Raw genomic sequence first — 16,591 nt, forward strand, 5'->3', positions numbered from 1 at the left:
CAAATCAATTGATACTGTACTACATTCAGAAAATCAAAAATTTTGAAAATTAAATTTTTACTGAACGTGGCAAGAAGAGCAAGAACTCAAAAGTATGAAGTGGGAAATCTTTAGTCATCGTCTCTACAGCCCTGACCTAGTGCCTAGTGATTTTTATCTGTTTCCAAAATTGGAGGATTTGTTCGGTGGAAAACAGTTTGAAAATGACAATGAACTTAAAAGAAGCGGTTATAATATGGCTCAAATCTTTTGCGGTTGATGAGATAACATCGGAATAGAGAAACGGGTTACACTTTAAAAGTACAAGTGTCTCGACAACAATGGGGATTATATAGAAAAGTTGAATAAAGTACTGTGGTTGGATGGTTGTGTAAATAAATTTTGTTGTTGATATCTTTGTTTTTATTTAACCAGACTAAAACATTCCTTACTTTCTGGACGACCCTCGTAATTAGTCTTAAAGTCTTTTCCCTAAACTAATATGTTTAACACTTTCGATGCGGCGGGTCCACCGGTGGGGGAGCGCGCATTGCATTGTTTGCCGGATCAGTGTGGTTCAGCCATTGTCGGGGGAACGTTGTAATCTTTACCAGCCTGTAGCTTATAATGCGAGCTTTATTCTGGTGTAGGTTGGTACAAAGATTTCCCGTAAAATCCCGTCTGGCAATGCTTTTGTCCCGTTTTTGGGGATTTTCTCAGTTCGAGCTGTATTACAAAGACTCTGGTTATTGATCCAGGCAGTGCTGCTGCTACCTTTGGGTGTTTCAGTGAAGTACGTCCACTTTCGGAGTAACGCAGAACAATCACCACTGCTCTTTTGTGATTCGTCTTACTGAGATATTTCAATACCAATAGCGATCGCTGATTCAGTTAGCGCGTCGGGGCTCCGCCCGGGCCTCGCCGCAATTGGCGAGCGCCTGTTTAAAGGTTTTCAGCAGCGAATGTGTTAAAGCAACAGTTTATTAATTCCATTATGATATGGTTTACTTTATTTTTTTTTATAACAACCCAGCAAACGCACAGGCAGCACTCTTGCTATGTCTGCTGATTTTCTTAAAAAATAAATCAAAAATAAGTGAATACAGAAATGTTCTTTTTATTTTAGTTTTAGTTTATATTTTATAATGGTTATGTATTAAAAGTATGTAGGCCTAGTTTGTAATTCTGTGGAAAATTAACATATTATCTCATTTATTCATTCATTCAAATTGGATAATCAGCGATTCAGATTATTGGAAATGTAGTGTATATTCTAAGGACTAAGGTATATTCTTTGGGTACTCCAATGCAAGTTTTGGTGAGTAGGCCTACACAGGTAATAATGAATGGAAAAAGAAAAAAATTACATTGAAAAAAAAGTTGTGACCAATAGTTGTAAGCGTTATTCACTAAGATACCTTCACATAGGCCTACTAAATTACTTTAACAAATTATTATCATTATTAATAAGGGGTGTAGCCCAGAAGGAACTCAGGGAAGTGAATACGCTTAAGACATTCCTAAATATGTGGACCATCTTTGTGCTTAATTTTGTCTGTATCGGTTTAGTATTTTAATCATCAACAGCTGCCCAGACAGACAGACAGACACCACCTCAATTTTATAATAGTATAGATGTATTGGGTATTGCCAAATAATACAAATGATATCGATGAATAGTTATTGTCGTATATTCAAAATGACTCATATAAATGAGTACAAATCAAAGTTCACATACTATTTGAAGGGTATTGTGAGGATAAATTCAAGCAAAGATCACCAACAATGAGACTATAATGAACAGATTGTAGAACAACAAACACCACAGATGTGTCATGTGAACAAAACACTAGTACAAACCTGTACAAATACTTACTTTGTAATATTTAGTAAACAAATCAGGATAGATGGATGCAAGATCTAAAATAACTTCTGCGGCAACGATGAGGAGTTGAGGCTTATCCACAGCCTCCAAAGTTGCATGTAGATTATTCATCAGGGCCTGAAAATAGTTGTATCTTAGGTATCCTATTATATCCAGGGTAAGCTTTTGCAAAACTTGAGTATTATGGGGTAGTCGGTCCTCAAATCAAAATTTTTGAATCCTATCTAACAAATAGGCGACAAAAAGTTAGTGTTAAGGGTTCAATGTCAGTCGCTACCCAGGTTGAGTACGGTATACCGCAGGGCTCGGTCCTGGGCCCATTCCTATTTTTGGTTATGGTTAACGACTTGCCTGATAATGTCTCTGCTAGTACTGTCATGTTTGCTGATGATGCGACCTTTTTTAGAAGCGAGAAAAATGTTAATGACCTTTGTTGCACCATGAATGAAGTAGTTCTTAAAGAGGCAGCTGAATGGTATGCAGCTAACAAATTTCTCCTTAACTTGAATAAGACACAGAATATAACTTTCTCTCTAGACGTAAGAGCACCGAAAGAGGCAGATGATGACAGTAGCGTTAAACTTTTAGGTGTCCATCTTGATCCTAAGTTAGTTTGGGATACTCATGTTACTAAGGTTTGTTCAAAGCTGTCCAAAGTTGTTCACATGTTGCGTCGCCTTAGATTTAGCCTACCTAGTCATTACTTAAGATCTTGTTATTTTGCTTTTTTTCATAGTGTTTTGCTCTATGCTATTTTGTACTGGGGCAATAGTTCAAAAATAAGTGAAGTTTTAGTGATCCAGAAAAAGGCTGTGAGGATTTTATTTAATGTAGACCCTGATGAGCACTGTAGGCCCTTGTTCAAACAAGCCAAGATTTTAACTGTGATAAATGTATATATTTTTGTGTGTTTATGTTATGTTAAGAAGAATTTAGATAACCTCACTTTGTCAAACCAAATCCACAACCATTTCACAAGATCTAGTCATCATATTTATAGGCAACATTGTAGGTTAAGTAAAACCCTCAAGTCTTTCAATGTTCTTAGTATTAATTTGTTTAACAAACTGCCTCATAGCGCAAAAGAAGTTAGTAATAGTAAATTTGAGAGAGTTTTGTCAGATTGGTTAGTGGAAAACCCCATGTATAGTGTTAACGAGTTCTTGAAAATGACTTTCAACGATTCAATGTTACCATTCTGTGTTAAGGTCTAGGCCTATACATCTGTTTATTTTTAAGTAGGCTAAGATATTGTAAAAATGTGACTTTGCCCATTGCATGTACATGTTTAACGGCAATAAACGATTCTTATTCTTATTCTTATTCTTATTCATAAATGACATTGATGGATTAGAAGTTGTTACGGGGAATCAGGGTGAAGGATAGTGATGGGAGGGAAGATGAATTCTGAAGATTTCTTTATCAATGTAGAAAAGTATTATAGAAAAGAATCAAACATTTAAATTGATTATTCTTTACAACAAAAATGTTTACTGTATTGCATCACAGAAATATGTGACGATGTAAGGAGCAAACATTAAAACCGAAACGTTTATAGACGATTTAGGGAAAACAAATAGTGATTGCCTAACAAGTTCACTGCCGAAATAACAAAAGAATACTAAACCTTCGTTGTCCAGGACAATAATAACATTTTTTTCCAAAAACACCTTGTTAGCGACTTCCCACAATTTAATTTTTAGTATTTAAAATTAAAAACATTAAAGCTGTTAAAGTAAAGTGAAGCTTTATGAGCTTCAGTATACGAAGTAGTAATAAACTAATTAACAGCAAATGATCATTGAAACATTTTATTTGGTTTCAGAATGGCAGTCGTTTGGAATTGTATAGCTTTATGTTCAGAAAGATTGATTACAGCTAAAAATCACTATTTTTAGTCTTTTTGTGATTTACAGATAAAACTTAAACCCCCAAAATAAAATTGAATGGTTTCCTATTTTTTATACAGTACTTTCACTTAATATTAAACAAAGAGTAAATTCTTCTTGGCTATCTACATTATTTAGAGTTATCAAATTGAATAGGTTTGATAAACTTACCGAAGCTGATTCCTTCAACCTTGGCTGTTCTCTTTCCAATCGTACAGTCTGAAAAAAATTACCTTTAAGATGTTTTTTACAACAGGATACACAGATAAGTTTAAAATCACTGGTACTTAGTTAATCAACAACTTTTGTATGGATGGTGACACTGATATAACAGTATTAGGCCTAAATACTTTTTTTTATCTTTATGACTGTGGCATTTTTTAAGGAGGTGTAGAGGACATACACAAACGCTTTTTTGGGAAAGTGGACCAAACCCATTTGCTTTCTTGTGTACCGGGAATCGAACCTGTCCCTCTTGCACTGAAGTCCGAGAGGCTAACCACTAGGCTAGCAACACACACAATTACCAAGAGGCAAAATCTTAAGCCTGCTTTAAGTATGCAGTATGATTAGGCTAGCCTGCAAGAATTACTTTTTATTTTGGAGGAGTTAGACCTACCTCTAAAACTCCTTGTAGAAGCAGTGCTCTAACTTCATCATTGCGTTCTCTTGTGTAAGTGTAAAATATCCAGTCCATGAACCTGAAATGTACAGCATTATTGTTATAATAGGTATCCATAACATTGGATGTAGGCTGAGAGTAGATAAACAATCATTTGATTTGAAAGAATAATCCACCTTAGTAGGGCATGATCAAAAATGTATGATCATGTTGTGCTAAATTATTATGAGAATGCATATGCAGAGTTGTGAGATGAAACTTCAGACAACACAAACTCTATAGCCTACTCCATTCTACTTTCACCGTTCAATACAGGTTCAATATGGTTGGAGGTTCGTGCGGGTAAATGACATAGTGATTTTATATAACTAAAAAAAATCATAAAGGTATGGAAACTAGTCAAGTTTTCTTTAGTGCCTTCAATGGATGATGGAACGAGAACAGTTGAGGCAACCTGCATGATAAACATGATTTTTCCACTATTCACTAGTGTTAATTTAGCATGACTAACATCTCCCATAAGAACTGTACTGCACGGTGACTGTGGAATCGAGTACCTTATAGTTGAAAGCAAATATTTTTGTTTTGTATTGTGATTCATGCAGAGGCCTTTTACCATTTTGTTTAAGGTTATAGTCCATACCCTGGTTATATGATCGGAAAATATAAACCAGCAGTACAAACTAGTCAAAATTTCACAGAGCCACGATTTCACCTAAGGAATTAGCAGCCTAGTTGAATTTACCGTTTAAAATCCTGTTCAAGAGTATAGCCAAGTCGACCGAGGCACTTGGCCACATGAAGCTTTTCCACAGGGCCGCCGGGTGCGCTGTGTAACATGTCCAGCAAAGAATCACAGATGAGGTCCAACGCTCTACGTATGTATCTGGCATTGTCCACAGACACTATTGCTTCCTGAAATGTTTACAGGCAGGTACATAATTACTGAGATATTACCATTTTAAACTATTATTAACTTACCATTAATACTACATCTTTAACTTAGGTACTTTTCATACTAATGGTTACACATCTAACAGAATTGATCACAACAAAAAACATCATGGCTAACCCTAGACCGTTGACAGATGGCCTATCCACTTTATTGGCGAAAGATAGCCAGATTGGATGACAGATATCTGCCTAATGATTAGGCCTACAGATGTAGTGGACGGGAAGTTGATATTTCCTCTGATTCTGAAGGCCTAGATAAACTGGTAGGTGTTTGTACAGTAACCATCTGGTTCGTTTTACTGTAGTATCAGCATAGCTTTATTTTTATTTTACAAATTTTTTCAAAAATGTAAGATATAAATATTAGGTAGGCTACTTTTTTATCATACGCAGGCCTTTTTTTATTATTTTAGAAGGATTTTTTACCAGATACTAAAAATAACTACATCAGTGAAAAGAACTAACTTTAATTGACTTACTGTCCAAATTTGATATGATAACAATTAGCGGCCTTTGAGTTACGCCTCCTAGAAGGCAGCAAAGTCGGCAAGGATTGAGTTGAATGCATTGCCGCCGCTAGCAGCCACATGTACTCCGCCAAGTTGGTATACAGCGCGCTGCGGCAGTTATGTTAGGTTGGGTTATCATAAATGTTTGCAGGACTTTCTTCGTTTCGTTGTGAATCGAACGATACCAGATGAGTTATAAAGTATAACTCATCTGATATCGTTTGATTCATGACAAAACGAGGAAAGTCGTAAAAACATATTTAGGATAACCCAACCTAACATAACCGCCGCAGCGCTGTATAAGGGTGGCCTCCGTATAATATGAAAGTACCAAATGTTTTATAGGTCTACTTGGTAACAATTTATAAAATAAATTATAACACTTAGGCCTATGAAACTTGTGTACTTGATTCAGTTCGGCTTACCTGTAACTGGTTACACTGAAGGGTGAAATTCGGGATATCTACTTCCCTTGACATTCGTCTTAGCACTTTTGATATTCTGGAGTCTTCAGGTAACTTTGACATTCTTGAGTCGTCTGGTATCCCAATGTAGCCCCCGTAGCTTCCATAGTCAGCTGGAATAAGAATACCCTCTTTAGGTCAAGTAAAAATTATAATAAACAGCATAATAACTGCTAGATAAATCCAACTAGGTAAGGTTCTGCAAAGAACCTAGATGATAAATAATTGGATGAAATACAGTATCAAATCAAATCAAATCAATAATGTGTAAACTTAGGTCGGGGTACCTACTGAACTAAATCGAACCATTATTGACACTTACCGTACTTACTACTACCTAAACGCACAGTTCAAGGTTGTGACTTAATTTTGGTAATTTATTCTGTTTAACTTATATATTTTTTTTTAAGATTCTTTCACTGATAATTTTTTGGATAATTGAAGAAATGGCTGTAGGCCATGATAATACTATAGGTTAGTAGGTTAGATGGGTAATTCTAAATTATTTTGAGTTTTGAGAATAATGTATTATTGTTTATAATTTGTTTGATGTTTGTTTATTAATGGTTTATTACAGCTTGTTTCTCTAAATTTAGCATTGTTCTTGAACCTTCCTCCACCGTTTTTCTCGTCGTTTGGTAGGTTTTTGTTAGCCGCTCCTCGTCCCTGTGCATGGAATCACGCTTCGAAGTCGTTTGCCTGGGTGCAGGTGCGAGGTTGTGGTTCAGATGGTAACAGAGCGTGATTACACCGCCGAACCTATCATACGCCGAATGCAAATCGGGGAGAAGCACAGAGTCGATTTCAATTTGCGATAATCCAGGACCATTCGGGACTTGCCATTGGGCTTTGGGACGAGAAATGCCTGACTCTCGTAGCTAGGACGGGACGGTCCGATGACACCATTTGCCAAAAGCTCATCAATGATTTTTTAAGCGTTTCCATTTTGGGTGGAGCTAATTTGTATGTACGAGAACACACGGCACGGGTGTCTGTCAGACGAATCTCATACTCTAACAGGTTGGTGACCCCGAGCTTTGGCGTCAGCACCTCAGGGAAGAGAACACAAGGTTCTGATAGTTTCAGCCTCTTAAGAAGTTTCAGATGGCCTAAACTGATCAATTGTTGGCTTGCTGGGTGTCTCAGGCTCGACCACTGCAGCACCGCCACCAATTTCATCAGCAAAAGAAATTAAAAACCCGCCTTGCAAGTCTGAAAAAAACACTGACCTCTACCTGAGTCCAAAATTAGGCCAGTGTGTTTGATGAAGCTCGCTCCCAAAATGACAGGGAAACAAAGGTCCTTTGCCACCCAAAAACTCCACACCCAAAAAAATGCTCAATTTTGAATTTGAAATGGGCTTTGCAGATTATAGGAAGAGGGGAATTTGACACAGTCCAGCAGATAAGTAAGGGGTGCTTCGCTCAACTTGCTTGATTTGTCCAGAAGATTTTAAGTTTTTGAACAGGGACAAGGAAATGAGGCAACGGGCAAGTGGCTGTAAAACGAAGGTTGAAATTACGAATCAAAGGTTCATTGAGCAGAACTAATGGTAATAACTTATTTAAACTGTACGGCCACTTATAAGTCTCTCCGACAAAAACTGATTGCATTTTTGGAATAGGCGTGAAAAAAAACCGTATGCCTAGCCTAAGTAGACATCAAAAAATTACATCATAGGCTATCCCAATGTAGACATATTGAATAATTAGGCCTACCCATATTATTTATATTTTAGCCCTTTATTATTTTATGGAACCGTTTTGTTTAACCAGAATTCGGTTAACCCGGGTTCTACTGTATGATCACATATCGCTACAGTCTATCACAGGTTCTCTGAAGAGCTTTACCCTGGTCTCTAGATAGTCCAGCCTCTTCCTAAATTCTGCTACTTGTAGGCTATTTCACCCCTGCCCTGGAATATCGAGGCTAAACTTATCTAGGCCTAAGGCCTAACTTCAGTAGGCCTACTGTTAGCTGTTCAAGAGGCATAACTTAATGCCAAATCACACATTTAATAAAAATTACCTCTAGGAACATTACTTAAATAAGGCCTAAAACTAACTTAACCAGGTATGCAGCAATCATGTGCAGAAACTAAGTCGAAAATATAAATTTAGCCTACCCAGGTTATCAATTGTCACAATACCCTACTTAGGATTATATAAAAAGATAGGATTATGGCAAACGAATGGATAGGCCTACTTTTCATGTTTGATGAGATTAAGGGGTAGACTTCCTTCTGTTGGCACAAACAACCGAATGAAAAGATCGATAGGGCCTATATCGATTATTTGATATATCGGTAATTATATCAATCTCGGACGTCTCCCTAAAATTATATTTTTTCACTATTCTTATGCTAAATGACATCCTGAATTCTAAAACGATTGTAATTTTCACCGGAAAAGCACCGTTTCTCCGGTAAAGCGGAAAACCCAAAAACAACAATTTTGCGGAAATGGGTCATGAGGGTACTCAAATTAACCGGTAGAGTACTCTGAACAGGAATATGCAAGAATGTTTAAGATCCGTTGGATATTAAGGGAGATACGGCCGGAAAAGTGTCGGATAGATTCGATTAGGTTGGGTTAAGTTAGGTTAGGTAATGTTTGAGTTAGGTTAGGTTATGTTATCAATAAAATAGGTTTTGAGTAGCCTAACCCAACATAACCTAACCTAATATAAGATAACCTAACCCAATCTAATCTAATCTTACCTAACCTAACCCAACCCAATCTAATATAACCTAATCTAACTTAACCTAACCTAACCCAACCTTACCTTATTTTGGTCATTTTGGCGCTAACTCGATTTACCGACGCTTTTCTGGCCATATTTTCGTTAATATCCAACAGATCTTCAAAATTCTTGATTATTCTCGTTCAGTTCACTCTAAGTACCAGTTAATATGAGTAGGCTACCGTAGGCTACCCTAATGACCCATTTCTGCAAAAAATTTGTTTTTCTGTTTTTCCAAAGAAACAGCGCTTTACCGACCGTATCTCCACTAATATCCATCGGATCTTGAAAATTCTTGCATAGCCTATTCTTGTTCAGCTCACTCTACCCGTTAGCCTACTTAATTTGAGTAAGTTAAAGTTACCTTCATGACTCATTTCCGCAAAATTGTTGTTTTTTATTTTTCCACTTTTCTGGGGAAAATGACAATCATTTTAGAATTCAGGACGTCATTATAGCATAAGAATTGTGAAAAACATATAATTTTAGCGAGACGTCAGTGATCGATATAATTACCGATAGGCCTAGCCTAGCCTATATCGTTTGGTTAGTTACGTAGGTAAGGTTAACCTAACTAACCAAACGATATATATATCGAATGAAACAATTGAATAATCGATATTTTCATTCGGTTGTTTGTGCCAACAGATAAGGAAGTCTACCCAGATTAAGTACCGGTAAGTTAAGTTTTAAGTTAAGTATGGAGTCGGATACCTATCCAAGCTAACTTAACCCTCCGAGTGTCCATAGTTTAGGCCTTAATGTCCGCCTATTTTTGGCGCACTTGCAAAGTTTTATTAAAACGGATCTGAAAAGCTTAAAACAATGTTAATTCTACTGTTCTATATACCATTTTGTTTGGAAAATCATGGGCTTCAATATCATACATAAAACCTAAGGAATATTTGTTTAAAAAAAAATTTTTTAGGTAAAAATAAAAATTATTTTTGAAAAATTGAAAAAAAAAAGGTTCGCGCTCAAAAAAATTGTATAAATTATAGGCCTAACTTATAAGTTAAATATTTGAAAATAGCCACTTTGTTCTAAATTTTATGAGGATTACAAATATATAATAATATAAGGAAGTAGAATTGCAAATAAATAAGTTATGGGCAAAAAACAGATTTCAGTAGGCCTACATAGCGTTTAGCTAAGAATGCATAGCCTAACCATAGCTAGGAATCTGGCTGATAATTTACATCAATATCACTAGGGTACCTACTTCTTCAGGATCATCAACCAGCCCTTCAAAATCACTTAAATTTTCTTATAATGCACCACGTATATCACTACTTTTGATTTTTAACACTAAAACAATGATAAACATAATAAAACACATCAGTCATCGGTCCGAGGTTAACTAACCTGTTTAACTTACAAATACGCACGTCAGCTGTCTGCTACAATTACGATCGGCTCAGAGAACATAAAGCGCTTAGAGACAGACCTCTGGAGAAAGCTTAGAATCTAACGAAAAGAACGATACCTAACTCGATCCAGTTCAATCCGATTTTGTCAGTCATAGAGCCTTCGCCGTAAACAGTGTTCGTGAGTCGCTGCAGCGACGCATGACACTACACAAAGTGTGTTACGCGTCGCTGCAGCGACGCATGACGCTCAGAGGGCTAAGCAAATAAGTTTAGGTTACAGTACCTAGCCTAGAGGCCTAGCTAAAGGCATCAACTTAGGTTAAATAGGGTTTAGCCTAGGTTAGGGTCTAGGCTATATGTTCTTTGAAGAAACACCAAGTTAATTATAGCCTAAAAAGAAGTGTGCTTAACTCAAGCTGAACTTAACCTAGAAAAGTGATTGTTAAAGCCTACCAGACTTGGATTTCCCTCCTTCAATATCATATTTGCTAGAAGATATAGTCATAACTCCATCATTAGATCTTCCTTTCATCGATTCTTGAAATTTTCCGCGAGAAACGAAAACTTCTCCGTCTTTATCAATTTTCCTGTGAGCTCCCCGACCTCTTGTACCGCTACCTCTCCTTTCTGTTGTACCTCGAACTGTTCTAAATTCATCTCTATTCCTAGAGCGAGGCTTAACAGTTCTATCTCTTGAATACACTACACTGCTTGAAAAGGAGCCTTTGCTCTGACTGTCACCAAGGTGCCTATCCTTATCACCTTCCCCCTTTTCTACAGGTCCTGTCTTGTCTTCACTAACCAGTAATTTAATGCTTTCAGATTCTTTAAAGCCTTTTAAAGCTTTAGGCTTATTTGTGCTATTATTGGCTATCATTACCTAAGGTTTACATTACTGATATAAAAGAATATCAATGATTCAAGCATCATTATAAGCTATCCTCACTGGTAAGTTTATTGTGTGCGTTTTAGAGCACACAAAGCGTGTATGTCTAATCTTTATCATAAACCAATCAATTTTATTTTATAGAACTACAAGTAACTAAATTCATCACTAATTCCAACACCAACACTTGAGGATCGTCTTCATCAAAAAACTAAACAGACAATAGACAAACGAAAGATAAATGTGAGAAGAAATGCTGCAACATACAGGACAGTGATACAGATTACAAACGCATTCGTATTGCGATTACATTGACTCTGGCTTCTGGCTTGGCAGCGGCAGCTGGCTGGCTTTGCTTTTTGGTTTGGGCTTTGGGCGTTTGGTTTGGCTGACTACTTCGTTTCGATTTGGCTATTGTAATCGTATCGTATCCATCGTATCGTTGGTATCGACGGTATCGACCGTATCGTATAATGCCTTCCACCATGGTATAATGCGTTATTTCGTCTAGAGCTGGAAGTAAACTCAAACTGCCTTTTAACGCCTCGGTCCGAGCAGCTTATTGGAGTGGAGTGGACTGAGTAGACTGTTTTTTTATCACAATTTTATTTACAATCTGTTCAGTTTTTTTTTTTTTTTTTTTTTACATTCAGCAAAAACAATAACAACTATTAGGCTGTGGTTTCCTAGACGCGTAATAGATGCGCAGCGGTTTAGATGCGCTGCGTCTTTTATCCGGGTCCCAAAACGCAGCTGCCGTGAGTGGTTTCCTAGACTGCGTACAATACACACGGTTGGTGCGTAACATAACTTCACGGGAGAGATTACTAGTGGCTACTATGATGTTATACGATGATTTAGATAATGAAATAATGACATGGATATTTTGGAATTAAAGCTTTGAAGAAGCGTAAGCAGTGAAAAGTACATGATTAGGAACTGTACGTAGCCCTCTCGGATCTTTTAACTGTAGTGTTAAAGCAAACATGTAAATTTAAGATGTAAACAATAAATCTTAATTCACCCTGTCCAACTTTGCTTTTACTGTTATTATATTTACCTATTCGGGATTTACCGAATCGATGAAAATACCTTTTATAACTGCAATAAGCATTTTATACTTATACGCCAACAACGTAAGAAATTTGGGTACTATGCTAGTAATTAATATAGGCTTATTACTAATATGTTCAGGAGTTCAGAAAATAGTTATGGGGGCTCTTATATTTGGGAGTTGGTGTTGTGCTGACTTGAAAAGAATATTTTTCAATATTAGGTTTATTTACTAATAACAACAATAAGAAAATATGTGAGGACAAATTAACTGTAGGGAACACGTAACAAGGGAATTCAATGTTAAAATTACATGTTATGGGGAAATTAACACTACATAACGATTGATATGAAATATAATACTATAAAATTTTAATTGTATAAACAAAGTACTTCCATAATATTAGAAGAGAGAAATTCAATTAATTTTTCGTCGTTTTATTGGAGAATTCTTCCTTCTGTACAAAATTACTTCCGTATGCATTGCACAAGACATGTCTAAAACGCAGCGTAACTCAGATTTGACTGCTCTGAAAGCAGTCGGTGAAATACGCAGCTATTGGTGCGCGCGTATTAGATGCGCGCGCATTAGATACGCAGCCTTGGAAACCGCTTACACGAAACTCCATAAGACAAGTGTGCTGCGTCTTAGATGCGCACACGCAGCGCATCTATTACGCGTCTAGGAAACCACAGCCTTAATAAAACCATAAAAACGTTAGTTAGATATTAGTTAGGTGTTCTCTGTCGATCGACAGATCTAACTTAAAAATAGTTCAATGAAAAAATAAAATAAGTAAATAAACAAGAGAAAATTAATATGTTCAAACAAAACGTGAGCTGAGGCAAGGCGACAAGGCCCCACTAGAAAACGGGGTTTTTTTCTAGTGGAGCCTTGGCTGAGGTCCAAAACATTAATCCTATTCAGTCTGTATATAGGGGAACTGTTGTCCAAGAGGTTTAGAGCCAGATAGATAATTAGGGTGATTCAAGGGGGCCTAAAGCCCCCCATACACGGGCGAGCATGTTCGCGAGCATGCTCGTGACGGTGTTGGCGACGAACATGCTCGCCCGCGTGTGGGGTCCGTCGCGGCGAGCATGTTGGGCTCGGCGCTCGGCTCGTCGGACTTGGCGAGCCCGAACACGAACATGCTCGCCCGTCTGTGTGGATATTTTACATTACATTTGGCCATTTCCTCTTTAACCCACGGAATTCCCCTATCCTTCTGAAGGATATTGTTATTAACATACCACGGGGCTTGCAGGATGAACCTTACAACTTTTGACTAAAATCGTTGGATGATTTTTATGTTCGAAGTACTGGATGTTCCCCACAGTTGGATTCCATAAGTCCAAATTGGCTTCAGGATTACTTTGTATAGTAATAATTTATTTGCAATGGTCAATTTTTATTTACTATTTAGGAGCCATGAAAGATTTTTAAATTTTAAATTTAGATACCTACAATTCTTTTGTTCCAGATGTGGTTTTTCCATCTTTTGTCAATCGTCACGTCATGCCGAGATATTTTACTTCGTGGGATTGAGTAATTTGGACATTATTTAAGGTTACATGAGGACAAGTACCTAGAGTAGATTTGCTCTCATTCTCTTTCTCTTTTATTTTCCATGTTTGCAACCATTCTTCTAAGTCATCATCTAGTGAATTTTAAAGATTAACTGAAGCTACCACCGGATCAGGATGGGACGCTAAAATAGCAGTATCGTCAGCAAAAGTGGCCATGGCCACAGAAGTTTTAACATTTTCAGGTATATCGGCTGTATAAACAGCGTAGGGTAGTAGGTTCAGGTCCGAGAACACTTCCTTATGGGGACGCGCCAGCTTGAATTGGGTACAATTTTGTAATGCTATCTCCTCTGAAATATCTGTCGGTTAGGTATGATTTGATTGTCATATAAAAGTATGAGGAAGATTCAGTTTCAGTTTATAAAGTAGGCCTATGTGCCACACTTTGTCAAAGGCTTAACTTACATCGATAAAGACAGCTGTACAATAGGCCTAATTATTGTTCTCAAGGTCTTCTTTAATTGTATTAACCAATCTATGTACTTGTTCAACTGTTGAATGTCCCCATCTAAATGCAAACTGATGATTTGGAATCAAGTTTCTGCCCTATACTTCTTCAAGTAGACGATTTAAGAAGAGCCTCTCAAACAATTTAGATGTTTTGGAAGAATCAAGAATCAATATTTTATTCCATATTTTATTCCCTTAGACATGTACATACATTAGGATACGTCAATAAGGTTGATTACATATGCTGCAAAAACACAAGTCTAAGATAAATTACAGTACATAACAAATAAGGCATAAACAAAAAAATCAAATAGATACAAAGGTCATTTAGATGGCACAGTGAAGACTACGGTATACCATGGTATACTTACAGAAAAATAGATGGTATATACGGAAAGAAAGTATATCCAGATATATTGTACACGTATGTAAAATTTGGTAACGATTAAAAAATATTTACCTATTTTTTTTTACTAAAAGCCACCCAAAATAGTTTATTTTATTTTGTTGGCCCGGGTCAATCGCCTAAAAAAGGTACTTAGAATTAAACTATGAAACTGATGGGCGTGACAGAAGAGAAGAGAAAAAAAGAAATGTATATGTATAATATTGTAATTATTATGTTAGAAAAAAGAACGAACTGAAAAAAAAACATACATAGTCCCTGGAAATATGATTGTAAGTATACTCCACTTAATTAGCTATTTACGACGGTTTTTTGTTAATAAAATAGGTAAATATTTTTAAGTGTTGCCAACCTATTTCCAAGCGTACACGGACTACGTGCATAATGGAACCACGCTGTTTTGTGTTGTTTCGTTGGAATCCTGATGTGCGGCAAAGTATAAACCGTACGGCAAAGTATAAATATGCAGCAATTAGCAGCTTTCTGTACTATAAACAGTACAAGGAAGCCAACTTTGTCGGGTGACTGTAGGAAAAGCTTTATAGTGACTGAAGGAAAAATATAATGTGTAACACGAGTGAAAAAGGCCTTTGCTGCACTCGAGATCATTCCACACTCGCCTGCGGCTCGTGCGTAAACATTGCTCTCGTGTGCAGCAAAGTGCCACTTTCACCACTAGTTACACAAATAACTATTTCATCGCTACCAATTTTTACATATGTACGTGTACAATAGGCCTACATGTGGATATACCTTCGTTCCAAGCTTCATGTATAGCATAGTTTAATTCTAAGTAGGCCTACCTTTTTTCCGTGATTGACCCGAATCAACAAAATAAAATTAGCTATTTTGGGTGGTTTATTTTAGTTAAAAAAAAATAGGTAAATCTTTTTTAATCGTTACCAAATTTTACATACGTGTACAATACATCTGGATATACCTTCGTTCCAAGTTTCATGTATATAGTTTAATTCTAAGTATCTTTTTAGGCGATTGACCCTGGTCAACAAAATAAAATTAACTATTTTGGGTGGTTTTTAGTTAATAAATAGGTAAATCTTTCTTAATCGTTACCAAATTTTCCATACGTTTACAATAGATGTGGATATACCTTCGTTTCAAGTTTCATATAAATATCTACATCCTATAAGTGGTTATTTTGCTAAATGTATTGAATTTGTTGACCCGGGTCAACAAAATATAGGTATAGTCAGTCCCATCTGCATTGCTTGCTCGTTTTAGCGAATTTCCCTATAGGGAAGTAGCTATTACCGTAGGTCTCATGGTAAGACTTAGGCCCGGGACCGATTTACTTTTTCATTTTGATGTCCCCAGAGGCCAAAAACACCATTCGTTCAAATTTTTATATATGTATATATATATATATATATATATATATATATATTTATATATATATGTGTCCGTGAACACGATAACTTGAGTAATTTTTATCCGATTTTGATGAAATTTGGTTTGAAGGTGTAAGGCGGGATAAACTTGAATGAGTTCGCGATCCAGCATGATCGGACCATGGGAACAGGGTTTTATGGGGGGTTTTATGAGGTAAAAATTGGTTTTTCTCACTTTTGACCCTCAAAACACAAAATTTCCCAATTTTTCTCTAAACCTTCTTAAAGAGCTTAAAAAAACAAACAATTCAGTATATCAAAGTGTTTTTGTACGGTTATTGGTTACGGAGAAAACTAAAAAATTGTAAATTTAAAATTCCCATGTTATTCTTATGGAGAATATTGTAAAATGTTGTAGTTTGCTTGTTTATGGATATCTTTTGTTC

At 36.5% G+C, this 16,591-nt stretch overlaps 1 protein-coding gene across 1 annotated transcript in view; it reads right to left on the reverse strand.

Annotated features, from left to right (window-relative positions):
- The window catches only part of LOC129003981 (serine/threonine-protein kinase SMG1), an 89,634-nt gene extending 78,133 nt beyond the window's left edge, over window positions 1–11,501 (reverse strand). Inside the window, exons 1-6 of the mRNA XM_054432344.1 lie at window positions 10,868–11,501; window positions 6,264–6,415; window positions 5,121–5,290; window positions 4,373–4,454; window positions 3,925–3,972; window positions 1,856–1,981 (exon numbers count right to left, since the gene is read on the reverse strand). Of these exons, the coding sequence (XP_054288319.1) occupies window positions 1,856–1,981; window positions 3,925–3,972; window positions 4,373–4,454; window positions 5,121–5,290; window positions 6,264–6,415; window positions 10,868–11,291 (1,002 nt within the window). The 5' untranslated portion in view covers window positions 11,292–11,501. The remainder of the gene's footprint in view (window positions 1–1,855; window positions 1,982–3,924; window positions 3,973–4,372; window positions 4,455–5,120; window positions 5,291–6,263; window positions 6,416–10,867) is intronic.
- Between the last annotated feature and the right edge of the window lie 5,090 nt (window positions 11,502–16,591).

The sequence above is a fragment of the Macrosteles quadrilineatus genome, unplaced genomic scaffold, assembly GCF_028750875.1.
Source record: "Macrosteles quadrilineatus isolate MER2022 unplaced genomic scaffold, UCM_ALF_1.0 Scaffold_9__3_contigs__length_116548681, whole genome shotgun sequence".
NCBI classification, from domain to species: domain Eukaryota; kingdom Metazoa; phylum Arthropoda; class Insecta; order Hemiptera; family Cicadellidae; genus Macrosteles; species Macrosteles quadrilineatus.